Source organism: Sminthopsis crassicaudata, chromosome 3, assembly GCF_048593235.1.
Source record: "Sminthopsis crassicaudata isolate SCR6 chromosome 3, ASM4859323v1, whole genome shotgun sequence".
NCBI lineage: Eukaryota > Metazoa > Chordata > Mammalia > Dasyuromorphia > Dasyuridae > Sminthopsis > Sminthopsis crassicaudata.
This window is the reverse complement of record NC_133619.1, coordinates 348,409,622-348,434,872: the sequence shown is the minus strand read 5'-3', so window position 1 is coordinate 348,434,872 and position 25,251 is coordinate 348,409,622. Positions and strand designations below refer to the sequence as shown.

General features: G+C 37.9%; 1 protein-coding gene and 2 non-coding genes across 3 annotated transcripts; all 3 read left to right on the top strand.

The window, feature by feature from the left end:
* The first annotated feature begins 7,398 nt into the window (after positions 1–7,398).
* On the top strand, positions 7,399–8,100 carry LOC141561731 (large ribosomal subunit protein eL42). The gene has a single exon (XM_074301673.1). It carries the CDS (start codon positions 7,627–7,629, stop codon positions 7,945–7,947), a length of 321 nt encoding a protein of 106 aa, XP_074157774.1. The 5' UTR covers positions 7,399–7,626; the 3' UTR covers positions 7,948–8,100.
* A 10,930-nt stretch (positions 8,101–19,030) lies between these two features.
* On the top strand, positions 19,031–19,194 carry LOC141565294 (U1 spliceosomal RNA). The gene has a single exon (XR_012488970.1). It is a non-coding gene; the product is annotated as a U1 spliceosomal RNA (small nuclear RNA).
* Positions 19,195–22,098: 2,904 nt separating this feature from the next.
* On the top strand, positions 22,099–22,292 carry LOC141565311 (U2 spliceosomal RNA). The gene has a single exon (XR_012488984.1). It is a non-coding gene; the product is annotated as a U2 spliceosomal RNA (small nuclear RNA).
* Positions 22,293–25,251: the final 2,959 nt, after the last annotated feature.

The window sequence follows — 25,251 nt, the reverse complement described above, 5'->3', positions numbered from 1 at the left end:
TTTTCCCCCTCTTATGATTTCTTCTTCAGTATTTATGGGTTGTCAATATACTTCAAGTTCAAAAAAGTTCCAATGCCAACTTAGTTAAGAAATTAAATATTAATGATACATCAGTATCTGTTTCTGTTGACAATTTCCTCTACCCAGAGATCCTAAGATCCTCCCAGAAAATAATTCTTTCTCTTTTGCTCTTTTTGAATGAAGGTCAATAAATCAGGAACCAAGACTGGAAGTATATTTAATTAGCATCAGATGATGGTCAGTTAACACATGGATATCAATGGCCTAAAGAAAGGGAGACATACAAAGACAGGCTTTACAGACTTAGGGCCATATCACTAGACAACAAAAGGAGTCAATGAAGAAAAAACTACTCAACTACTTTCCTTATTCGAGAAGTTGAATAATAGGGACAAGATATCAGATGATTTGAGAGAGAATATGTAAACTTGGGTTAGAGTACTTTAAACTTGGGGTCCAGTGCATTAACTTTAAGAGTCTGAGGAGTTGTCAAATAGGTTTATCCCAATGGGAATAATGTTTTTCTCTAAGGTAAGGCTCATCAGAATATCTTTCAAGGTAGGATCTGTCAGGTTCATCCTGTCCTTGCCAATGTGAGAATCTCTATTTATACAACCCTGTAATTTTCTTGGTCTTAAAGATCTCTTTTCTAGGAGCAAAAATCCCCCAAATGCACAATATATAATTTATCCCTTTGTTCTACATGGCAAAAAAGCTTCTCTACAGCTAGTATGCCTCATAAGGCTGCCAACTTGAACTATGAATAAAAGCTAATTTGGACACAACTTCTCTATACATATTGTGGTTCTATTTTTTGTTTCTTCTCACAGAGTTTTGTAACACAAAGTAGTTAGCATTTCTTTTTTTTTTTAATTTTTTTTATTTTATAATTATAAAATTTTTTGACAGTATATTTGCATGAGTAATTTTTTTATAACATTATCCCTTGTATTCTTTTTTCCAAATTTTCCCCTCTCTCCCAAGTGCATAAAGCCATCTAATTGGGGTCTAGACAAAAAGTGTTATTTTCTACACAGGACACACCAAAATTCTCTAGGGGATTCCTCTAGTCCTGTCAGAATAAATCAAATGGAATTACATATTCACCCATCAGGACAAGATAAATATATGCACTTACAGAAGTAACAGTGAATGTGTACCAGTGAATTGTAGGCACTAGCCAAGATATTATAGTCATTCAAGCCAGCTTACATAGGCATCTTCTTGTTCCATCTCAGCTTCTAAGGAGGGGAAGAGGATTAGGTTCATTCATAGCTTAATTTAGGTCCTACAGAGCACAGTCCAAAATTCTCTTCAGGCTTGAGTCCCAAGCACTCTGACTTCTATGCTGACCTGGCTAGGTACAACATTTCTCCTGGAATTCTAATTCCAAGATTGCCACAATCAAAATTCCCAGGTCTGGTGGAGATCATCCCTGAGAACAAAAATATAAAACTGAAACAAAACCCCCCAGACCCATTTCTCAGGCAAGGTAAAGTGGTCAAATTACAAATCCAGAAAAAGAAAATAATTTTAAAACATCTACAAGACAAACCTCAGAGAAAAACAGTGTGGCCACAATTTTAACTGGAATTCTTGGAAGAAATGAAGTAAAAATGAAAAAGCAGTAGGAGTGGGGAAGGAAAGAAGGCAGGAAGAGATAAGGCAAATTGTTTCTTATTGAAAAAACATATATACACAATTTTTAAAATTATTTAAAAAGGAGAATTATTATAGTAATTATAAAAGAAAAATTTTGAAGCAAGTTTCTCTGATGGAATGTTGTTGTTCTCTGGATAATGAAGAGCAAGATGCTCTCAAAAAAAAAAAAAAAAAAAGAAACCTTAAAAGTCCTCCATGAACAAAGTGAAATATACTGTATACAAAGTAATAGCAATGTTCTGGGATGGTCAGCTGTAAATAAATGACTTTGTTATTCTCAATAATACAACCATCCATGACTCCTTTGAAAAACTTACAAAAAATCCTATCCATATCCAGAGAAGAAATTGATTGTATCAAAATATAGATCAAAGCATTCTCTATTTCTCTCTCCACCTCTCTTTAACTTAATTTTTCTTGAGGGTTTTTATTTGCATTAAGGTGGGAGATCTATGTTTTCTTTCACAACTTAATTTTTAGAAATATTTTACATAACTTCATATGTGTTTAATTGTGGGTGGGATAAGGGAGAGAACCTATAACTCAAAAATATTTTTAAAAATGTGAAAAAATTGCTTTGAATGTAAGTGGGGGAGAATATTAAATTACCATTTTTAAAAAAGAAAAAATTGTGCTTACATATAAATAGGACCAGACAGCTTCTAAGGTCTATTGTAACTCAGTGGCCCTAAGTTGCTGTAATTAATAAGTGATGAAGCCAGAGGATGCTAAAGGAAAGACTTGGTGGGAGTATGTGAAGGCTTTTTCTTAAAGACAAGGTTTATCAGTGGAAATAAAATCAGTCAGCAAATCAGGTCAATATTTAAGTCTAGCTCTGCCTTCTATAAACTGGGTTGTTTCCTAATATATAAAACATGTAAATATTTCCCCTAATATGTAAATGTTTCCGAAAATGTAAAATGGGGGTGTTGAAGTTTGTGATCATTAAAATGCCTTTCAGCTCTAACAAAACAATTTTCTATACCTCACTGGTTTGGTTGACTGGCAACCCTATGATTGGTTTATGGTTAATTTATCAGTGACTTTGGAAAAATACTCTCCTTCTAAATAGTTTTGACTGAAGAATAAAATTGGTCAATGAAAGGTCTCTCTGAAGTTCCTTGTGGAAAGTCTTTTTTTACTTCTGCAGCAGTACCTATAACACTGTTTTTTGGTATGCACTTTAGTATTCTAGAAGAATCTTCTAAGTTATATATGCCTCCAGGATGGAATGATTTTATATATAGGCAAAGCCTGGAAAGTAGAGAAGATTGTGCTTCCTCAATTCTGTTTTCCAGTAACCTGATTGGACACAGCATTCACTCAGACTTCTTTGGATTCTGTTAAGAATGGTCAGAGTCCCCAAATGCTTTACAGGATAGGTCAACCAGTTTGGAATAGAGCATGCTTCCCTCTGAGAGTGTAACAAGGTCCTCCGATTCATCCAAGAGTCAAGACCACCTGTGGAGTAATTAGTCCTCTTTGAAAAGAAAGGACAAACAACCAAAACAACAGAGCTCTTTGAATGGGAGCCTTCTCTTCTACTTTCGAGGAACCAGTAAATCCCCTTGAAAGGACTAAGTCCATTTTTCTCTTTGCCCCTTTATTTGCCTGGGACTCAAGGCTCCTGAGTTTTTCTGATCTAGAATGACATTTACATAGTTGTTGATTCCTTTTGGTTTTCTTTGACTAGTTATTTAGGATCTAGATCAGGAAGAAAACTCATTGGTCATTTTAGTCTTCACTTTGCAAGTCAGTTTCCAAGAGGCAGAGCGAGATTTACAGCCTGGTCCTCTGACTCTAAACACATGCTTGTACTTATGGTCTTCAGCCCACACTGTCAGGAACCTGAAGGAGTAACACTAACTCCCTTCTACATCCAGTGAGACTTCTGAGGAGACTTTATACTGGAGTATTATTAACTCCTGAATACTGGGAACTTATCAAAGGAATTCAAAACCTTAATAAGCCTTTCCTTATAAAGACTCCTTCCTAGTGTTAACTAGGTGTACAATGGATATAGTCTGAGAAGTAAAGTTAGGAAAATCTCAGTTCAAATCTGGCCTCAGGAATTTTTTAGCTATATGACCATGCTTAACCTTAATCTCTGTCTGACTCAGTTTTCTGAACTGTAAAATGGGGATGATATGTCTACCAGGGTTGTTGTGGGGATTAAACAAGGTAATACTTACAAAGTATCTTTCAAAAAGCTAGTTTTCCCAGGATGAGACTTATCCATTGCCTTCTGGACAGGATGATTTTATTTCTCCAAATACAGGAAATTCACCTGCATAATTTATAATGGAACACTATATAATAGCTTTCCTCTGAAATGTGGCATTATATGCCAGAAATATAAAAGGCATTTAATAAATATTTGTTTACTAAGATATAAAAGTTTTCAGAGAGTCCATTGATTAAGTATTACTGTCTATCACCAAATCAACAACTCAAGAGTTCTGCAGACTTTTATTGCACTCAGACAGGCTCATCTGTACAAAAAATTAGTCAGAGAGCCTAGGGCATAAGCTTCAGGAACTTATGTAAAATGTGAAAACACAAGCATAGAAAATAGAATTTTTGCCCAAAGCAGGAAAGGAAGAGAAGCAGATATTATGTCTGAAAACAAATAACAAAAGAGGGAAGATAAGAAAATCTTCCAGCTGATCAAAACAGTAGCAGTAGCTTCTTTATTAGTTTTAACCTTACTGGTGATATGACCCTCAAACATTGAGATACAATGTCTGCAAGCTCCTCCCCAAAAACAAACAAACAAACAAACAAAAAGATACTGCACTAGTGTGCCCTTCTTATAGCGACCTCAAGAAGTTTGAGGCATTTTCTTTCCCATAATAGTCACAGAGGTAAGAAGAGGCCTCCTGAACTAGAAATTCTCCTGTCACCTTCCTAGCTCTATTGATTAAAGATAATCAAATGACTTTTAGGATACAGAAACAGATTCACTGATTTATATGACCCATTTCATAACAAGAAAGTATGGAAAAAACCTAAACCTTATTTTTCTGTTTAGCTTCCATTCCAGGCTATAACTTGTGGGGAGATGACAATAAATGTCATACTAAAATTAGAAATTAATATGGAGCATGTGATGGAGATAGACCTTCTTTCTGATCCCATGATCTGGAGCCAAAAAGCAGTGCCCCATGAACATAGCAACTTGTAACTAAATGGCAATTTAATGCTAAGAAAGCCCAATCCTGAGAAGCAAAACTCAAAACTTGACAAATTCGGAAATGGGCCCAGAGAAATTATGTGCCTTGCTCAGGGTCAAACAGCTGGTTTTGCTCCAGGTTTGCTACACGGAACTGACTTTTGATGGCAATAGAAATATCTTTCAAATAAATGTGAAGATTGCCAAAACAACTACTTTGAAGGGCAACACTGACTTTAAAAACTCCAAGTCAATGAAATCAAGTGAAATGAAGTCAATGAACCAACATTTATCATGATTATTTGTTGTGTATGACACAGTACAAAAATAGGCATAGGCAGAATTTACTTACTTTAAAAAGTATCTACCAAACTGAGTGAAGCGAGTAGAGCCAGGAGAATATTGTACACAGCAACAATAAGATTATGCGATGGTCAGTTGTGATGGATTTTCTCAACAACTGATTCAAGGCAATTCCAATAGACTTGAGATGGAAAATACCAATTGTATCCAAAGAGAAAGAGTTGTGAAAGTGAATCAAAACATAGTATTTTCACCTTTTTGTTTTTTTTCTTTCTCATAGGTTCCCCCCCCATTTTGGTCTGATTGTTCCTGTACAACATTACAAATATGGAAATTTGTTTAAAAGGATTGCACATATTCTACCTGTATCAAATCGCTTACCATCTTGGGGAGGGGAGAGGTAAAAGAGAGAGAGAAAAAAAATTACAACACAAAGTTTCTTTTTTTGTTGATTTTTTTTTGGAGGAAGGGGTTTGAACATAGCATGTATAGATTTACATTTAGTTTCCTTAATTCTTTTTCTGCATGCAGATGGCATTTTCTGTCCAAAGCCTAGTGGGATTGCTTTGGATCGATGAACCACTGAGAAGAACAACACTTTTCATAATTGATCATTGCACATTCTTACTATTATCGTATTCCTGTTCTGCTTATTTTGCTCAACATTAATTTATATAAGTCTTTCCAGGCCTTTTTTAAAATCAGCTTGTTCATCATTTCTTATAGAACAAAATTATTCCATTATCTTCATATATCACAGCTTATTCAGCCATTTCCCAAGTGATGGGCATCTACTCATTTTCCACAAAAAGAGCTGCTACAAACATTTTTACACATATGAGTCCTTTTCCCTTCTTTAAGATTTCCTTGGGATACAGACATGGCACTGATGGGTCAAAGGATGTGCATAGTTTTAGAGCCGTTTGGGCATAGTTCCAGATTGTTCTCTAGAATGGTAGAACACAAATTTTCACAAAAATTAATGTTGGAAACATCTTTGCTAGTATTTTTAAAAATAAAATGGGATTGAAAAAAATAACAACAGGTTATATGGGGAGAAAGGACTTTATATTTCATAATAGAGAGGCCCAGAATGAGCATAGATTTTCAAACATGGTCAATATATAAAGTATTACTTTTGTTTAAGGCTATTTGATATAAAGGATGGATTAGGGAGGTCAGGTTGCCTAGGGATAATGTTACCAAAAGAAGAAGGAAAAAGCATTAATGAAACATTAAAAAAAAAAAAAAAAAAGGAAATGAGAATATAAAGAAATTCAGACAAGCAAAACAGCAATGGAAAGAGCATGTTAAATATGTTATACACTTTAAAAAAAAGTTTCAGCAGCAATTCATACATAGGCAATCTTTGTAGTTTCTTGTTTGTATATGGAAATGTTTGTATTCATTGATATTTATCAAGTTTTTGATAATGCAAATTTTTTTTTTTTAAATTGAGTAGAAAGAAAGCAAAGGTTTGCCCTGAAAAAAGTTTATGTAGAATGTGATGTCTCATCTAACTAAGGGAGGGAGGTGATAAGGAAATGCATTCCAGGATTGGTAGTCAGGCCCAGCAAGAGCATATGGAGTATCCTGGATGAGCAAAAGAAGGAAGCCTAATCTGGCTAAACTTTAGAAAACAGGAAGTGGAATGATGTATAATAGAGCTGGAAAGGTAGAATGTGTGAAGATTTTTCAGTGCCAACAGAGGAGCTTCTGTTTTATTCCAAAGCTAAAAGGAAGCACGGGAGTTATCAGGATAGCGGAATGCCATAAATCAGAAAAATCAGTTTGAGTGACAGGTGGAGGATGGATGGATGGAGAAGGGATAGATGAGAACCAAACAGGAAGCTATTGCAACAGTCTCGGACGTCACATCTCTAGATATACTTTTGAATTTTCTTGTGTGTTCTTCACATTCTATTATAAGTTATGTACACTGTAATGGCATGAAACAACCACCAACCAATCAATCTCACAGCGAGGCTTTCCGGAAGCCATCATCACCATGGAGACAAAAAGCAAAATACTGCAAAAAGCCCGCCCTCACTCGCAGCAATCTCTGCCTATTAAGCACAGAGTAAATAGCTTGACAATACACCGGCAGCACATTCGCCTCAAGAAAGGCAGCCGAGAAGATAGTCCCCCGAGCATTTCCACACTTTCGACAGGAGTTACAAGACCTTCCGGCCACTCTGTGCGCTTTGCCCTCTGGGTAACATCCGCTTCCTGTTCACTTCCGCCCCAAGCGGGCCAATAGAAAGGTAGTTCAGCCATTCCTCACTTCCTCCCCGAGAGCCTCACGTTGTCGCGCGCTGAGCTCTGCTCAGCTTTCGCAGCTTTTTTCTGTCAGAACTCTTATTCTGTCAACTTCTGTATCGTTTGTGCAGCTAAAAAGCCCGGACCCGTGTGAAGCAGAGTTAGGAAGTCCCTCCGTTGCCGCCGCCGCCGCTGCCGCCGCCGCCGCCATGGTCAACGTGCCCAAGACCCGGCGCACCTACTGCAAGAAGTGCGGCAAGCACCAGCCGCACAAAGTGACGCAGTACAAGAAGGGCAAGGATTCCCTGTACGCGCAGGGCAAGCGCCGCTACGACCGTAAGCAGAGCGGCTATGGCGGCCAGACCAAGCCCATCTTCCGCAAGAAGGCCAAGACCACCAAGAAGATCGTGCTGAGACTCGAGTGCGTGGAGCCCAACTGCAGGTCCAAGAGGATGCTGGCTATCAAGCGCTGCAAGCATTTCGAGCTGGGCGGAGACAAGAAGAGAAAGGGACAAGTGATCCAGTTTTAAGCTGCAAGAGATCCAGTTCTAAGCTGCAAGTGATCCAGTACTAAGCTGCAAGTGATCCAGTTGTAAGCTGCGAATGATCCAGTTCTAAGCTGCTTCCAGCGCACGCCCTCGGCTTCGGGAGAGAAATGATTAAAATATTGAAGTTCCAGCATATCCCTGCCTCGGTCTCATGTTTGTGGGGGAGGGGACGGGATTGGGAAGGGGTGGGGTTCACGTGTAGGGATAAGGGTCGACTAGAACCAGCTACTGATGGGAGATTTGAGGTCTGGGTTCCTGGGAGATTAGGAGGAGGAGAGGGGGGAGGAACAGAACTTGGGGAATAAGTTAAGGAGTTCACTTCGTAAAGGTACTATTTAAAATTATGTTGTGGTGCTAAGCCAGGTATACGATAACACTAAATGCTGTTATCCTAAATACCAGAGGGTACATTGTTTTTAACTAGAGCACAAGACAATTTTTTTTCCACAAACCTTAATACATATAAATAATGCTATCTTTTTTTCGTGAAATGAAAACAAAGTTGATAATATTTACTTTCATAAACTATAGGCTACCCCTCAAGCCACAGAAAATGCTTCTTTCAATATCTGGATTCTGATTAAGAATCTGAGCAAAAGTTTTGTGAGTGTATGTAACTAAAGCAGTTAGAAGAAACAGTTATGTAAATTCTCCATCTTTTCAATGTGACTTCATAAATAGTCCATATTTAAAATAAGTTCAATACCTGGTAGGGTTTTTTTTTCCTGTATGAGGTAATTTGTGATCTTGGCTATTATCTCCACATAAAGGAAACACATTCATAATTTTTTTCCTATTAAATAGTTCAAAGATCTATGACTTTGCTAGCATAAGTACTCCTTACACAGAGAATTTTAAGATGTTGCCAAGACTAAAAAAAAAACAATTTGTCCCCAAACCAGAGACTTTCCAGCTTGGTATAGAATTTATGATGGCTGTTGTAGGCTATTCCTAATCTCTTAATAAGATATTAAATTAGAACTTCAGTGGAAAAAGCAATAAATAAGTATCAGAAATAGCTTCTTTCAATCTGTTATACAGGTATTAATGGATCTAATACAGACAGGGACAAATACAAATTCATTTTACCTTATTTCGACTATATAATTGTCCTTTTCTTAGTTAATAAAACTGAGTACTTGGCATATCCTTTACAGATAAACTTCAGGTATCATACTTTTGGCTTAAACGTTAAAATTGCTATTAAGTTTTCATCATTTGTTAATCAAATCTACGAAGATAAATTATTCAATAAAAACATTTAACTTTGGACACAGAAATTTTTATGCATGTTAAATTCTCACAGACTTCAAAGAACTGCTCTCATTTTCTTCACTTGAGTTTTGAATATCATAAATGTTAATGGATAAAGCTTAACATAGGACCTCAAGGCTATTTTGCATGTCCATTAAAAAATCAACAATACTGTAGAATAAACTACAATAAGCTCTGTAGTATGCTAAGAAAAAAGTAGCTTTATCAGAAAATAAAATCAATATCTTTAATTGGAATTTAAATTAATTTTGATGCACACAAATTCATGGGATGACAGCTCAAGAGTAAAAAAAATTAAAAATAGCTTTCTGCTAACTTTGGAATTTTCTATAAAATCTAAGTCAATATTCTATTCAATTTCAAGAGGTAATTTGATTCAATTCAATTCTGTATCTAGGCACTTTGTGGAATTGAGCACATGAGAAAAAGTTCCAATCATTAAGGAACTGATCATTTTATTGTTCAGACAGATTCAGTAGTTTTAACAGTTAATACAATATTGTCCTACAGGAACATGGTGAATAGAAGGAGGAAAATTTCACTATAATAAAAAACCACAAAGTCAGTCTTATACCACATCAATTTGGATGTGGAAAACGGAACTGAACTGAATCAGTCGGCCCTAATTGTACAAGCAGATTCAAATCTGACCCTAAGAAGTAATCAGCACAAGTTGGTAATTATGTGACATTTCAGGCCACTGAAGAGAGATACAAGCTCCAGTTCAGGTTAAAGAGTGTCTATACAAACAGGTATAAGTGACCAAAGGAATTCACTTGATACCACCTTAATTCTGTTACTCCATATGAACCTAGATCAAGTAGGAGCCTTTCTCCTTAATTTTTTTGGTTTGGTAAGTAATAAAATATATTTCTACTATATAATTTAAACAAAAAAAAAAAAAAAAAAAAAAAGAACATTGTTAATATTTTAGAAATAAAATCTATTGCCTCCTTAGTTGTCTTAAGGCAACTTCTGGTAAAGAAATTATTTCTATCAATGGCACTTGCTCAGCAATTTATAGTCTTGAAGGAGGTAGAGGTGGGTGCTGAGGAATGAAATGATGGGTCACAGTCTGATAGTATGTATTAGAAGCAGAACTTGTACCCAAGTCTTCATTTCACCATGGCCAGCCCTCTAACCACATGACCACACTGTCTCTTGTGGATATTACATATTTCTAAATACATCCTTGGCATCTCATACTTTTTCTTGTAGTTATCTACTATTAAAATTTTAAGATCTTAGAATTGCCAGATTCATATTTTCCATTTCCTACTCTTGATATTCTTATTTATACATTCAAATATTTACTGAAAATGTAAGATATCATGGCTGGGCATAGTTGGGCATGACAAGATCATGGACCTAGATCTAGGACTTTTACAGATAAGGAAACTAAGGCCCAGGGAGATAAAGGGACTGCCAAAGTCACATGTGTAGTAAACTTCAGAGGCAATATTTGAACCCAGACCTCCAGACTACACAACAAATATGTTCTTTCCACTGTGCCAAGTTGCCATCCAAAAAAGACAATGAATGAGACAAGTGTCTCTGCCCTCAAGAAATTTATAATCTAAATTTACATTTTTTGGGCCCAAGGCAATCAGGATTAAGTGACTCACTGAGTTAAGTGTCAAATGTCTGAGGCCAGATTTGAACTCAGGAGAACTTGAATCCTCCAGATTCCAGGGATAGTGCTCTATCCACTATGCCTCCTAGCTGCCCCAATAACCTAAATTTATTTTTAAAAACCACAATAATCATTCATGTTTTTTAAAATAGGATCCTAAAGAATTTTACCTCTCTAATTTTAAAAATTGAAATGTATAAACAAAGTATAGCAACAGCTGGTGATGTAAAACAAAGGAAACAACATGTTAGTTTCAAAAATAATTATAATCATGGGAAAAACTTGTTAAATGCAGCTTACCTGTTAGCAACCAAAGTACAGTCAATTTCTGGTCTCTTTGTTTTAGGAATGGCATAAAGTGGATATCTATCTCCATGACGAATTAACACATGAACAGAAACTAACTTGAAATAATAAGGTGCATGACCTACAAATAACAAATATATAGTTTAAATATTAGTTTGAGGAAATAATATTAAGATATACTAGGTTTTATATGAATATTTTAATACAAAAAGGTATTCCTTTAAAAAACTATGTACAGAGCAAAATTCTACTTATCAATATAAAACACTAATTTCCACAAAACATATTGGAGCACATTCCTATTTTTTTTTCCCTGAGGCAATTGGGGTTAAGTGACTTGTCCAGGATCACACAGCTAGGGAAGAGGACACATTTGAACTCAGGACCTCCTGACTTCAGGGCTGGTGCTCTATCCACTGCACCACCTAGCTGACCATATTCCTACTTTTTAAAAGATTTTGAACTTAAGATAAACAAACTGTAAGACTGAGCACACTTATTCCTACTATCATTTTGCCCTAACCCCCCCCACCCAAGAATTTTAAACCTGTAACTCTTTATTTCAAAATAGTTCTAAGAAAAAAAAAGTTATTTATTGTAGATATTGAATTTGTTATACAATATTGCAAAAACCTACTTTCTGCAAGTTCATTAATTCTTGGAATATTTCAGTAAATACAAGCTTCATGAATAGAATAAACAAGAGGAGGCTCAGTCAATGGATCAGGCATTATTCTCTTGGGATTTTTATCATTCATCCCATTTTTGATTGGTGTTACTGGTATTAAGTGGACTTAAAAAAATTCAATGTAATTAAGTAGTTGCATAAGTATAATTAAACAATGTAATCCTGAATTTCACGGTTAATTTTTTTTCTGAATTACATTGCATTTTAGTTCAGTGAATTATTCTTGAAGCCACTCTAGTGTCAACTTTTTCACTGGAAATCTTTTATATAACTTTTTCAACGGAATATTACATTTCTCTGGTGTGCTGCTGATAGCAAAGATTTGGGATGTTTGGTAAGCTTTGGGTTTGGTTTGGGTTTTTTTAGGTAGTTTTGTTTTTAACTATGTATTAAACAAAATGAATATATCTGAAAGTACTAATTCTAAGTCACAAAAATCAACCACCTAGCCAGAAGTCCACCCATACAACAGTAAAATAATCCACTAGATTTAGGCATGCAATCTCACGTTCAACTGAAATCCTTTGTTAAAATAGTTTAACAACAGGATGTACTTCAAATGAAATCTTTTGCCAAAACAGTTTTGTTTAGCAGGATGCACACAAAATGTAGCTATCATTTTTTTAAACTTCTGGGCTATATTCTGGAGAAGATTAATTCTACTCCACAGAATACAATTTCAGAATGTTTTAAAAAACTACAGAACTAAATCACATTTTATTAATCTGCTGATTAGAACATAATATGGAATATAAAAATGAAACCTCAAAATATATTATCTGTAGCTTCTTATCAGCACCACCTGTTATTCAATCACAGGATCTTGGATCAGTTAGCACAATCTGTTAGTTACTGAATGCCTGTATTTGCTTTCAGGTACCTTGTACTCATAGGTGATTTTTTTTTTTTTTATATTCAGTAACAATTTTTACTACTAACGTCTAATAAAACAAATAGATTCCGGAATTATGCTCCGATCTGTAAGTCTTCCCCACCATTAAAATGAAAGGAAATATCCATATTCAACATAATTGAGGCTGCTGATACATTGAAAGAATTCTTTCTGGGGATTTATATAGTAAGAGATAAAGCAGTAGCACAAAATGAGAACAGGAGAAAGTGAAATGAAGGACTGGAGGTAATAGTCAAATCAACAGATGCACTTATCAAAAAAACCCCAAATCAAAAGAACACTCAAGATGATTCAACTAAGGCAACTTTATAGCAATAAAGGCAATGAACAACTCTATTTGTCAGAAGAGGATTTCTCTCAGGGGTGCCTTAAAAAAGTATATTCTACATCCACTGCTAAAACTGCTAATAACAATAATAACATCTTGGAATTGTAGCACTTTACTAGTATTTTCTCATTTGATCATCACAACCCTGGAGGTACTCATGTAAATTCAGAATTTCTGAATTCAAGCAATCTACAGCCTTAGCCTCTCTCTACAGCAGGGATTACAGGCATGTGTAATAATAATGATAATGCTTGATAATGTTTTCTTTTATTTTTTTAAAAGCAAGCTTTACATAAAAGATTCATAGTTTCACATATAATCTCCATTTTCTATTCTACTTTTAATTTCTCTTTTTTTGATATTAAGTTCAGAAAAAAATAAAAATTTTAAAATAATGATATTAAATTAAAAAGAAGAGACTTAGATTTCAAAGATCATTTTAGTGACTGTGAACTATTAGTCTATGAGAAATCACTATCGGAAAGGGCACACAAAAAGGAAATAAGGAAAAATAAAGTATGCTCATTAATAGAATGAAGGTCATCATAAGCAAATACACTTGTAATCACTGTGTAAAAATTTCAAATATCTTATAATTTTGCTTTTAAAAAGATTCTCCTTCTTCCCTAAATGCTTAGTGCTTACTACATTCAACCAGTCTTTCTCAAAAATCAAACTCAAATCTACTCATTGTTACTTCCTGAAATTCAGTGCTATCTATATTGGTGAAGTAAGCAGTTTTCTCATTTATTGTTGCTTTACTCCCTCTTACTATAATATATTCTTCCTGTATACTCCCATTTCAGGATCAAAGAATTAGCATTGAAGCAACTCTCCTCTGTTGATTCTCAATAATTAATCAATCAATATTTATCAAGCTCTTACTTTGTGCTAAGCACAATGATAAACTCAGGACTACCAAAAAAAAAAAAAAAAAAAAAAAAAAAAAGGCAAACAATAGTCCCTTCCCTCAAGAATCTTGAAATCTAAGCGAGGAGACCAAATACATACAAAGTTATATACAGAATAAATAGGAAATCATTAGCAAGGGGAAAGCATTATAATTAAGAGGGGTTGAGAAAGGATTACTATGGAATATAGGATTTTAGTTGATAAGAAACCAAGGAAGGTCATTTGTTGGAATAAACAGTAAAACATTCCAGGCTTATGGGAGAGCTAGAGAAAATGCCCAGCGCCAAGAAACAGATTGTTTTGTTTGTGGAGCAGGCAAGAGGCCAGTGTCACAAAATCAGAGAGTAAGTAGTGGGGAGGAAGGTGTAAGACTGAAAAGGTAGGAACAGACAGAGTTATGAGGGTTTTGGGTGCCAAACAGATCACTCTGTATTTGATCCTGAGACAACAGGGAGTGAAAAGTGTTATTCTAAGAGGCATGTGACATGATTAGATCTATGCTTTGGAAAACCACTTTAATGGATAAATGGAGAACAGATTAGAATATCGAGAGCTGAGGCAGCCAGACCTAACAGCAGGCTATCACAATAGCCAAGGTGATGAAGGTCAGCCTAGGATGGTGGCAGTGGCAGGGGAGAAAGGGCGACTTGTTGCAGAAATGTGAAAAAGGTGAAGTTGTGGGGCCTTGGGGTGGGGAGGAGGCAGGAGAGTGAGGGATCCAGGTTGGCTTACAGGTTGTGAGCCCAAAGGACTGAGAGAATGACGTTGCCCTCCACAATAAAAGGAAAGGTAGGAGGCAGGGAGGGCTCAGGGGAAAATATAATGAGTTCCATTTTGGGCAAATCAAGTGAGTTTCATATTCCTACAGGATATCCAGTTCAAGGTTCCTGAAAGACAGCTGCAGATAGAAGACTGGAAAACAGCAGAGACATTGGGGTAAGATAGGAGATTTGAGAATCATCTGCAAAGAGATTAAATCTGTGGGAGCTGATGAGATCACCAAATGAAGTTGTATCCAGGACAGGAGGGCACCTGTGATTAAAAGGCATGGTCTGGAAAAGAATACAACAAAGGAGACAGAAAAGGAAGTGTCAATAGTAGGAAGTGAATCAGGAGAGAATGAGAGAGTATCAAGGAAGAAAAAGTGAGCAACAGTATTAAAAGCTGCTGAGGGATCAAGTAGAATAAGGACTGAGAAAAGACCACTGGCACTGGCAACCCAGAGATCTTTAGTAACAACACAAATAGATTTCATACAATGCTATAATAAAAATTCTGACTGATAACAGTGGTTTTAATACCACTTTTTGAGTTTTATTCCTATTTGCACTAATGTCTTGCACACAAATACAGTCTGTGAAGGTCAATTCTTTCAACATAATTAGAAAATGTTAACTATAGAGAGAGAGCATCAATCTTCAAGTCTTAACCAAATAAATAAATAAATAAATGAAGGTGAATGATGATTGAAAATGTAACAACATGCCAGAACCAACCATGAAAGATATTTACTGAAACATAAAATCCATGCAACTGAGCTCAGGAATTTTGTTGAAGAAAATCCTATGCCTCAGCAAATCTATTTAACTTTCTTTTAGGTAAAAGTTAAAATATAATTGATTATGATAATGCCTTGTACACAACAGGCACATAAGGTTCTCTGAAGTTTAATCTCAGTTTATTTAAAGGTAATCCATATATTCACCTACAGTTAAAAACATGAATCAGTCTTCCTTATCTAAGTTTGAAACATAGAAAGACTAAATATTAAAATAAAAAATTAAGCACGAAACTGGTACTTAATCACCTACAAGTAAAAAGTAGACACAAAAATTAAAACAGGTTCATGATAAATCTGTAAATCTCCAAGATCTTTGCCATATGCACAACTTTATTTTTAAATGTTCAATTCAATTTATTATATTTTCAAGCAATGGTTAATTAAATCTGATATTTTCTCCTAAGAATAAGTGGCATATGCTTCTTCCACATGCATATTATGAAATTGCTGGTATTTCTTCTTTCATTTTTCATTATTTAATACCACTTTTAAATAAAGTCTTTTAAACTCATAAGGATCACTATCTTTTCTAAGGTCTCATTAAGGATTTTTTTCAATTATCATGAAATTTTGCAAATTATAGTTGTCTTTTTATAGGTTATTTCCTTCCTAGTTTGTGAGCTATATATGAGGACTGGACAGTTCCATAAGCTCTTTATCTTCTTGAGTGGCTAATATATTACTGCTAAATGGGTTCTTAATAAATCATGTTGAATTCTAAATTCTGATGTTGGAGTCAAACTTAACAATATGGAAGAGTATGGATCACAACATAACATTCTCACTCTTTTTGTTGTTGTCTGCTTGAATTTTGTTTTCTTTCTCATTCTCTTCTGTTTTGATCTGATTTTTTTTATGCAATAAGATAACTGTATATGTTTACACATATTATATTTTAACATGTATAACATATATTGAATTGCTTGCCAATTGGGGAGGTGGTGAAGGGGAGGAAGGTAAAATTTGGAACACAAAGTTATGCAAGGGTCAATGTTGAAAAATTATCCATCTGTATGTTTTGAAAATAAAAAGTTTTAATAAGACACAGAGAGAGAGAGAGAGAAAGAGAGAGAGAAAGAAAGAGAGAGAGAGAGGGAGACAGGGAGAGAGAGAGAGGACTCTGTATGCCTAATTCTGAGCGTAATGTCTTGTATATGATAAAAGCTTAATAAATTTTTGTCGGATTAAATTATACCCCGAGAGGGTATAACTGCTTCTCAGACATCTTTAAGTGGATGTCCAATAGATAGCTTAAAGTAAAAATGTCTAAGAGAGAGAATATTATTTCTCTCCCAAATCTTCTGCTTCCTTCTGTATTACTATAGGCAACATCATCCTCTCTGTCTCTCAAAACCTAAGACTCATCCTCTATTCTCACTATTTCCCACTACCCATATCCCATCTGTTTCGAAAACCTGGTGATTTCACCTTCAGTATCTCTCCATTATGCCTCCTTCTCTCCAGAGAAACTGCACCACTCTGGCACAGGCACCTGGACTATTGTAATAGCTTGCTGATAAATCAGCCTGCCTCAAGTCTCTCCCCACTCCAATCCATTCTCCATTCAGTCCCTAAAGTGATTTTTTCCTAAAAAACAAATCCAAGCCAACCCATCACCACTGCCTCCAAGATCAAATGAAAAATTCTGTTTGGTATTCAAAGCCTCTCATTTACTAGCTCTCTCTTATCTTTCAATTATTCCTTTCGTTCTACTTTACTCCCCCCCACACACAACTTAATCTAATCCAATGACATCTGTGTCCTTACAATCCTGGCAACAGGATATTCCATCTGTCAACTCCAGTAATTTTTTCTGTCAATTCCCAGTGACTGGAATGCTCTCCCTAATCACTGCCTACTGATTTCTCAAACTTCCTTTAAGTCCTAACTAAAATCTTCTCTTCTATCTTTTGAGTCCCCACAGGAATGTGTTAACTCCTTGAGTGCTAGAAATACCTTTTGCCCCTTCTTATCCCCAAGGTTTAGCTCTCTGAGGGTTTGCTGATTGGTTTGTAATGCTGGAGAAACTGAGGAAAGCTAGAGATTAGAGATTATTTAATAATTTATTTAAAAGGGAGAGATTTACTGGGACCAAATGGATCCATGGTTTGGTCCCAGGGCTGAATGAGACTATGGTCTCCAAGAATCCAGCAAACAAGGTGAGTTCTCAATGACCTATATACACTTGGCTCAGTCCCAGGGAGTAGACTGAGGCTTGGGCAGAGTCAGGGTGCTGAGACTCAGCTGGGACTCTGACAGGGTGGGGTGAGCCTCTGGAGATGGGGATGGCATAATGGGGGGAGGCACCCAGCAGGTGAGGAGAGGCATCTTGATAAGACCTTATATGATATTCTGATAGTTTGGGATGGGGAGAGGCATTCTGATATTCTAAAATATAAGATCTTTTGCCCGTATCAAATATTATCAAATATTCTGGTTAAGAAGGAGAGGTGGTTTTGCAGGATTGAGCAGAACAATAATAAACTGAGGCAGAACAATTAGGGAAACCAAAGCAGGAACTGTGGCACAATAGGTTGATGATTGATTCTCTTCCAAGATAAACTATAACCCTTCCATTTAATCCAGAACATAAACCTTTCGGCTCCTACCTCCCCCCCCCAAAAAATAGTCTGACAAAGTATATTGTATATTTAGAAATGGCCTCAGACACTTAAAACTTCCTAACTGTGTGATCCTGGGCAAGACACTTAACTCCAACTGCCTCAGGAAAAAAAAAAAGAAAGAAAAAAAAATTGAAGGAGGCATATGTGTGATTATTATTTACATACCCTCCTTCTCGGACTTCTGGGAATCTTTTACAAGATCGTGTTGGTCTATGTTGTTATATCACTACTTGCATGTACAATTCATGTTTGTTACACCTCATGGAGCCTGCCCTGGCTATGGGGAGTGATCACTAATAGCCTGTGCGTTATTGCTATGTGTTTGTGTAATAACTCCGATGCTGATGGATTTGTGCATACCTATTTCTAATAAGACCTTTCAGCCCAGAAATCAAAAAGCAGAACAAAAGCAGAAGCAAGGCACGCCCCTGGTGAGTCCCTTGGAAGGGGAGGAAACGCCCTAGCCCGGCGTCAGTTCCCAATCCCTGGCTTTTCTAAGTTCGGCTATCCCTCAAAAATAGAGGGCGGTCTCCTGTAGAGCAGATGAAGTGAGTGATGTCAGTAAGGGCCAAAGCGTTATGCAGATGAGGAGTCTCGGGTAGGTGTTTTCCCTAAAGTAAAAAAAAACCCGCTAGCGCGCGTGGGAAAGGTGTATTTTCTTAGGTTCTGAGGGGCGAAGGCGAGGTGGAGGAGGCCGGAGGGTTGCGTGTGCGCGTGGCTTTTGTGTGTGGAGCGTGTGTGATGGATCTGGGAGCGCCGCTCGAGTGAGCCTGTGCTTAGAGTGTGTGTGTGTGCAGGGAGCGCTGGAGCGTGGTGTGTTTGAGCATACTTACCTGGCAGGGGTGATTCCATGATCACGAAGGTGGTTTCCCCAGGGCGAGGCTTCTCCATTGCACTCCGGATGAGCTGACCCCTGCGATTTCTCCAAATGCGGGAAACTCGACTGCATAATTTGTGATAGTGGGGGACTGCGTTCGCGCTCTCCCCTGATTTCGCGTTGAAAGGAAAGGAAAATTTTGTGGCTTATGTGTAACATCCTTCATTCACCCCACCAAAGTGAGCTCTCCCGGCTCAGCGTGCTCCAACCTGATGGTGTTTTTTGGCTGCTGTAGTTGCCTATACTCCCTGCTATATTCTGTTCTATCTTTGCTTGCTCTAGCAGAGTAGTAAAGGTCTCGCTCAGGTCAGAAAAGAAGCCAAATTGATCATCTGGTTGCTGTGTATAATGTTCTCATGGTTCTGCTCATTTCACTCAGCATCAGTTCATGTAAGTCTCTCCAGGCCTTTCTGAAATCATCCTGTTGATTGTTTTTTTTTTTCCTCTTATTTTTATTTTTTAAATTTTATATATAAATTTTTGACAGTATAAATGCATGAGTAATTTTTTTTAAAATAACATTATTCCTTGTATTCATTTTTCCAGGTTTTCCCCTCCCTCCCTCTACTCCCTCCCCTAGATGACAGGCAATCCCATACATTTTACATATGTTATAATATAACCTAGATACAATATATGTGTGTAAATCCAATTTTCTTGTTGCACAATAAGTATTAGCTTCCGAAGGTGTAAGTAACCTGGGTAGATAGACAGTAGTGCTAACAATTTACATTCACTTCCCAGTGTCCTTCTCTGGATGTAGTTGTTTCTGTCCATCATTGATCAACTGGAAGTGAGTTGGATCTTCTTTATGTTGAAGATTTCCACTTCCATCAGAATACATCCTCATACAGTATTGTTGTTGAAGTGTATAGTGATCTTCTGGTGCTATTCATTTCACTCAGCATCAGTTGATGTAAGTCTCTCCAAGCCTCTCTGTATTCCTCCTGCTGGTCATTTCTTACAGAGCAATAATATTCCATAACCTTCATATACCACAATTTACCCAACCATTCTCCAGTTGATGGACATACATTCATCTTCCAGTTTCTAGCCACTACGAAAAGGGCTGCCACAAACATTTTGGCACATACAGGTCCCTTTCCCTTCTTTAGTATTTCTTTGGGATATAAGCCTGCTGATCGTTTCTTAAAGAACAATATTCCATACCATACATATACAGCTGATGGATATGCTCCAGTTCCTTGCTACTACAAAAAGGTCTGCTATAAGCATTTTTGCACATGTTGGTCCTTTCCCCCTTTTGATATATATATATATATATATATATATATATACACACACACACACACACACACACATATATATATATATATATATATATATATATATATATTTATTTATTTAAAATATTTTTTAAATATTTGTATTTATCTCTTTGGGATACAGAGCCAGGAGAGACCCTGCGGGATCAAAGGGTGTGAACGGTTTGATAGCTCTTTGGGCATACTTCCAAATTGCTCTCCAGCAAGGTTGTCAGTTCGCAACTCCACCCACAATGTATTTAGTGTCCATTTTCCCATATCCTCTCCAATATTTATCATCTTTTCCTGTCCTCTTGACCAATCTGGGAGGTGTGTACTGGTACCTCAGAATTGTTTTAATTTGCATGTGTCTAATTAATAAGGATTTAGAGCATTTTTTCTTATGACTAGAAATGGTTTTAATTTCGGGAAGATGAATTTCTATGCCGGATGTATGTTTATTCTTCCCTTCTTGAACCAGGTCAGAGAGCGTGAGCCTGCCTATTGCTTCTCACCTTTCCATTTTTCTTTTGAGATCGTCTCATCCTAAGTGCCTCACTCTGTCTCACTCAATTCCTCTCCTTCTAGCTTCCTTGTTGATGACACTCTCCTTACTTGTACCGTCTTCAAGATTTCTCACTCATCACGCCTTTGTGGGCTCCTTTTGAGTCTTGGGTTGGAATGTCAAATTTCCCATCCAGCTCTCATCTTGTCATCAGAAAGCCATCCAACAAAGCACAGTTAACATCAGATGAGAAACGCTGATGAATCGGCCTGCTCTGGGGCAAGGCTGTGCTAAACGGTGGCGATTAAATGAGGGGCAAAAGACAAGTCGCTGCTGTCCAGGATTATTGATGATGACAAAGACTTGGCTGGTCTGTTCTGAAGGGATTTGGCCAAGCCTCCGTAGTTATCCGTTGAAAATCTGCTAGGTCATCTTTTTTATTTTTAATTTTATAATTTTTTTTTTACACTACATATGCATGGGTAATTTTTTTTTTTTTTTACATTGTCCCTTGTTCTCACTTCTGTTACGAATTTTCCCCTCCTTCCCTCTATCCCCTCCCCTAGATGACAGGCAATCCCATATATGTTAAATGTGTTGCTAGGTCATCAAACCGAGCACTAAAAGTGAAATGGGTTTTGGGGAAGGGGAAGCGGAGTGGTTTGTTCCTCTCACTTATTCCCTCTGCCCCCCGAATATTCCTCCACCTGTAAACGCTCGCTTGCTTCTCCCCCTCTCTCCCTCTTGCCAGGGTTTTGACCAGGCGGTGGGGCCTTTAAAGAAGCTCGTGAGGGAGGACTTCAGGACGTCGGAGAAGTGCTGGTTCTGGATCCAGGGGAGCAGAGGGCCCTGGCGCCTCTTCCGGCCGGCTGGGTTTCGCTTTAGAAGAGCTTTGAAGAAGAAAGGGAGGAAGGGGGAGGGGAAATCGAGCGGAAAGGGAAAGGGAAAGCGCGGGAGGGTGGAGAGTTATGCAAATGTTGAACAGGCCCGTAGGCAAGGGTTTGTGGGCCGCGGGAAAGTGTCTTGTTGCCCCAAGAAAGTGGCCAAACGTGACAAAGAGGTCCGTTTTGTGGCGTGCTTCTAGGCGCTGGTGTGGTCGGGTCAAGGCGCACGGCTGGCCGCGGTTTTGTCGGGTGTAGGCAGGTAGAGCAGGGCGGTGGAGGCCGGGTCAGCGTTTTTGCAGTGGGCGCGAGTGGAAAAGGGTGCTGTGGGGAAGGGTCGAGGGGAGGTCGGGAGCAGGTGTGTTATCGCTTCTCGGCCTTTTGGCTAAGATCAAGTGTAGTATCTGTTCTTATCAGTTTAATATCTGATACGTCCTCTATCTGAGGACAATATTAAATGGATTTTTTGATCTTGGGAGATGGAATAGGAGCTTGCTCCGTCCACTCCGCGCAATCGACCCAGTATTGCAGTACTTCTGGGAACTACGGTGCACTTCCCTTCGGGGATTCATTCATATGTAACAAGAAAAGCAGTCATCCATTCATTTCCTTTTTGGGAGGAAACACTTCTGTTTCGTTTTTTATTTATTTATTACCTATTTTTTGGTGTTGCTCTTTGCTACCTGCTTCAGCTTGCTTACTAGAAGACAAATTAAACTGAGCTTTTGTGTGTTATTAAGATACTTTCTGTAGTTCCAACGACTGGTTCGGTCCAGAAACAAACGCCTAATCTGCCTGAGCACAAGTCTGTTGAGGGGTTTCTTTCTGGTTTATCCAGTTCACCTCACACTGCCTCAATTGCAGTTCCTCATCGCTTGCCCACTAAAAGAAACTGGAATTGGCTAGTGGTTGCCCCCCACAACATGAAGAGTTCCTCCAGGCGGAATGGGCAGAAGGCAACAATTATTCTCGACTTTTGTCTTGCCACTGCGCTTCAGGGACTCGGAGAGAGTTGGTGAGGGCAACTCGTGCAAGGGCCTCATCGAACCCAGTTCACTCACACGCTCCCTTGATGTTTTAGGCCTTCTTTTAAAATGAAGGACGAAGAACGTCTCTGCTAGGGAAACGTGATCAAGATGTGCCGCCAGCACTACCCAGCGTCGCAGATGATACTTTAGGGAAATAACACAAAATTTCAGTCAAGGGGCACTTTCATGCCCTTGTGCCTTGCCTTCATTCCACCCCTTCTCTCTGTCTGTCTGTCTCTAAACCTCTGTCTGTGGCGCTTCTAGAAATTCTCGTTGGGCTTGTGTCCCATCTTCACTTTTTCTCATTGAGACTAACTTGGTTGTACAGTAGATGTTTTCAGCTCAGTTCAGGAAGATGAATTCTTATCCTGCCCTTATTCATTGCTCACTGATCGATTGCTTGGGGAGGGGGTGCTTCTGTTTAACCAGAACGAGAGCAATTGAGAAGAGAATTTTAAAGCATTTAAAGATTGCATTTGTCACGTAGGGAACCTGAGTCAAACTTATTTTTTAAAAGCCATTCCCCAATTGATAAATGAGAAAAAGATATCAACCATCACTAAAAGACGATAAAAGCATGCATGTCTTTTTACATACAAAAAAATTTCTAGCAGTTCTCTTTTTAGGGCAAAGAATTGGAAACAGAGGATGCCCATCAAGTGGGGAATGATTGAATAAATTGTCATATGTGGTTGAGATGGAATGTTCCTGTTCTATGGGAAATGATGAGTAGGAGGCTCTCAGAAAAACCTGGAAAGCCCTCCCTTCTTGGAGGCCAGCTCCCAGGAGTAGGATGAGTGTGAAAATGAAACACACGTGCTAGGAGGGAGCCTATCCAAACAGTCCATTTATTGATCCGAGAGCCAGAGTTTATACACTCTTTAAGCCAGTGTTGCATTGACACCAGAATTAAGCTAATGTTGCAGTGACACCAGAATTAAGTTAGTGTTGCATGGCTCCAGGAGGCCCTCTCCTTAATGATCCATACTTTGACATTTCAGTCTGACATTCACTTTAAACAGTAACTAGCAATAACAAGGTGATTATCTCCACCAGGCATAAATACCTTGAAGTAGCAATAACAATGTCCTCATTGTAACAGATTCCTAAAGTGTATAGTTGGTGGTTCCTCGGTCCTGTTACATGCATTCTTCACCAAGATCATCTTCAGTTTCCCCCCAGCATGTCTCTCCTTCCTTGTCAGGGGAGAAGGTGAGCCAACAGACTCTTACACTACATGGACTTATTCAGTACCTCTCGCCCCCACCTCACCCACCCTCCCCTTTTTTTTTTTTTTTTTTTTCATGAGCAGAAGCATATGAAGCTCAGTTCCCATAGATGACCATGATTGACAAATACACCAGAGAGCAAAAGGGACTAAGGCAGTAAGTACAAGGAGGACACATGGGAGAGTAACAACATGGAAAAGCATAGAATTGACAAGATTTACCTTTTGAAATCACTCAAATATTTGGTTTGCTACACTCTCGGGATCAATTCCAGAGGGCAGGACTTTCTGTCAATGCTCCCGTTAAAGAAGCTAAATGAGAGATATTCTAAGTCAGGTTGGGATTATGGGCAGCCCTATTTATTCTGTCCCTTGTCCCATTGGTGGTATCATGATCCCACTTCGATCGAGTTACACATTCATGAGTAGATCTAGGTAGTTGCATGCTAGTTGTAATCGACTTTCCAGATTGTGTAGACAATCCCCTAAAGATATTAATGATTGTTCCATTAAGTTTAGTTCTTCTTTCGACTCATTATCTATATTAATTTGTGCTTTAAGGGGTCGTGATACATTTTTGGCTAGGTGATCTGTGAAATGAGCAGTCTGAATAGATTCTGTTCGAGCTGAAGCTGAAACGGCCAGTAACCTGAATAGTTGCCATAGCTTCTAGAACTCCAGCAATGAGGAATCCAACAAACCTCTTTTTCTAATTTTCTCTTGATGTAATCCCAAGCCTGTCTGCTCGCTGTTCTGTACCAATTGTGATTAACCGTAGTAGGCACTATCACATAAGAACTATGGGCAATGAATTAGAAGTAAGACTCCGGGATAAAACACAGTTGCAACCTTTTTCAATCTACCCTCGTGGTACATTCATGATTTGGACTCCAGTGCCATTTCTTAAGATGGCGTCTTTCGTTAGAGATATCTGTGGATATTTTAAACATACCAACACAATGTATTTCTGAGGGGCCTGAAACATTCTGGAATGTCATATCTGAGATGTGAAAATGTGTTCCATCCTAAGTTTCAAATTCCTTGCAACAGGATAGTTCGAGTCTATTCACCAGTCCCTCCCAGTTCCTCCCCAGAGCTATGGGGCCCAAAGTCCTCTGGAGGACAGGGGCAATGATCTCCCCCTCTGAAACTTCCTGCTGAGAATGGGCATAGAGCTGAGTCATCTACAGGGTTCCTTTTTTTTTTTTTTTTTGGATAGGGTGGAACACAGCTATACCTGAACAAAATCTAAAATAAAAAAA

Bases quoted from the DNA above. Each gene is read 5' to 3' on its own strand.
- LOC141561731 (XM_074301673.1), top strand. From the start codon at position 7,627: ATGGTCAACGTGCCCAAGACCCGGCGCACCTACTGCAAGAAGTGCGGC.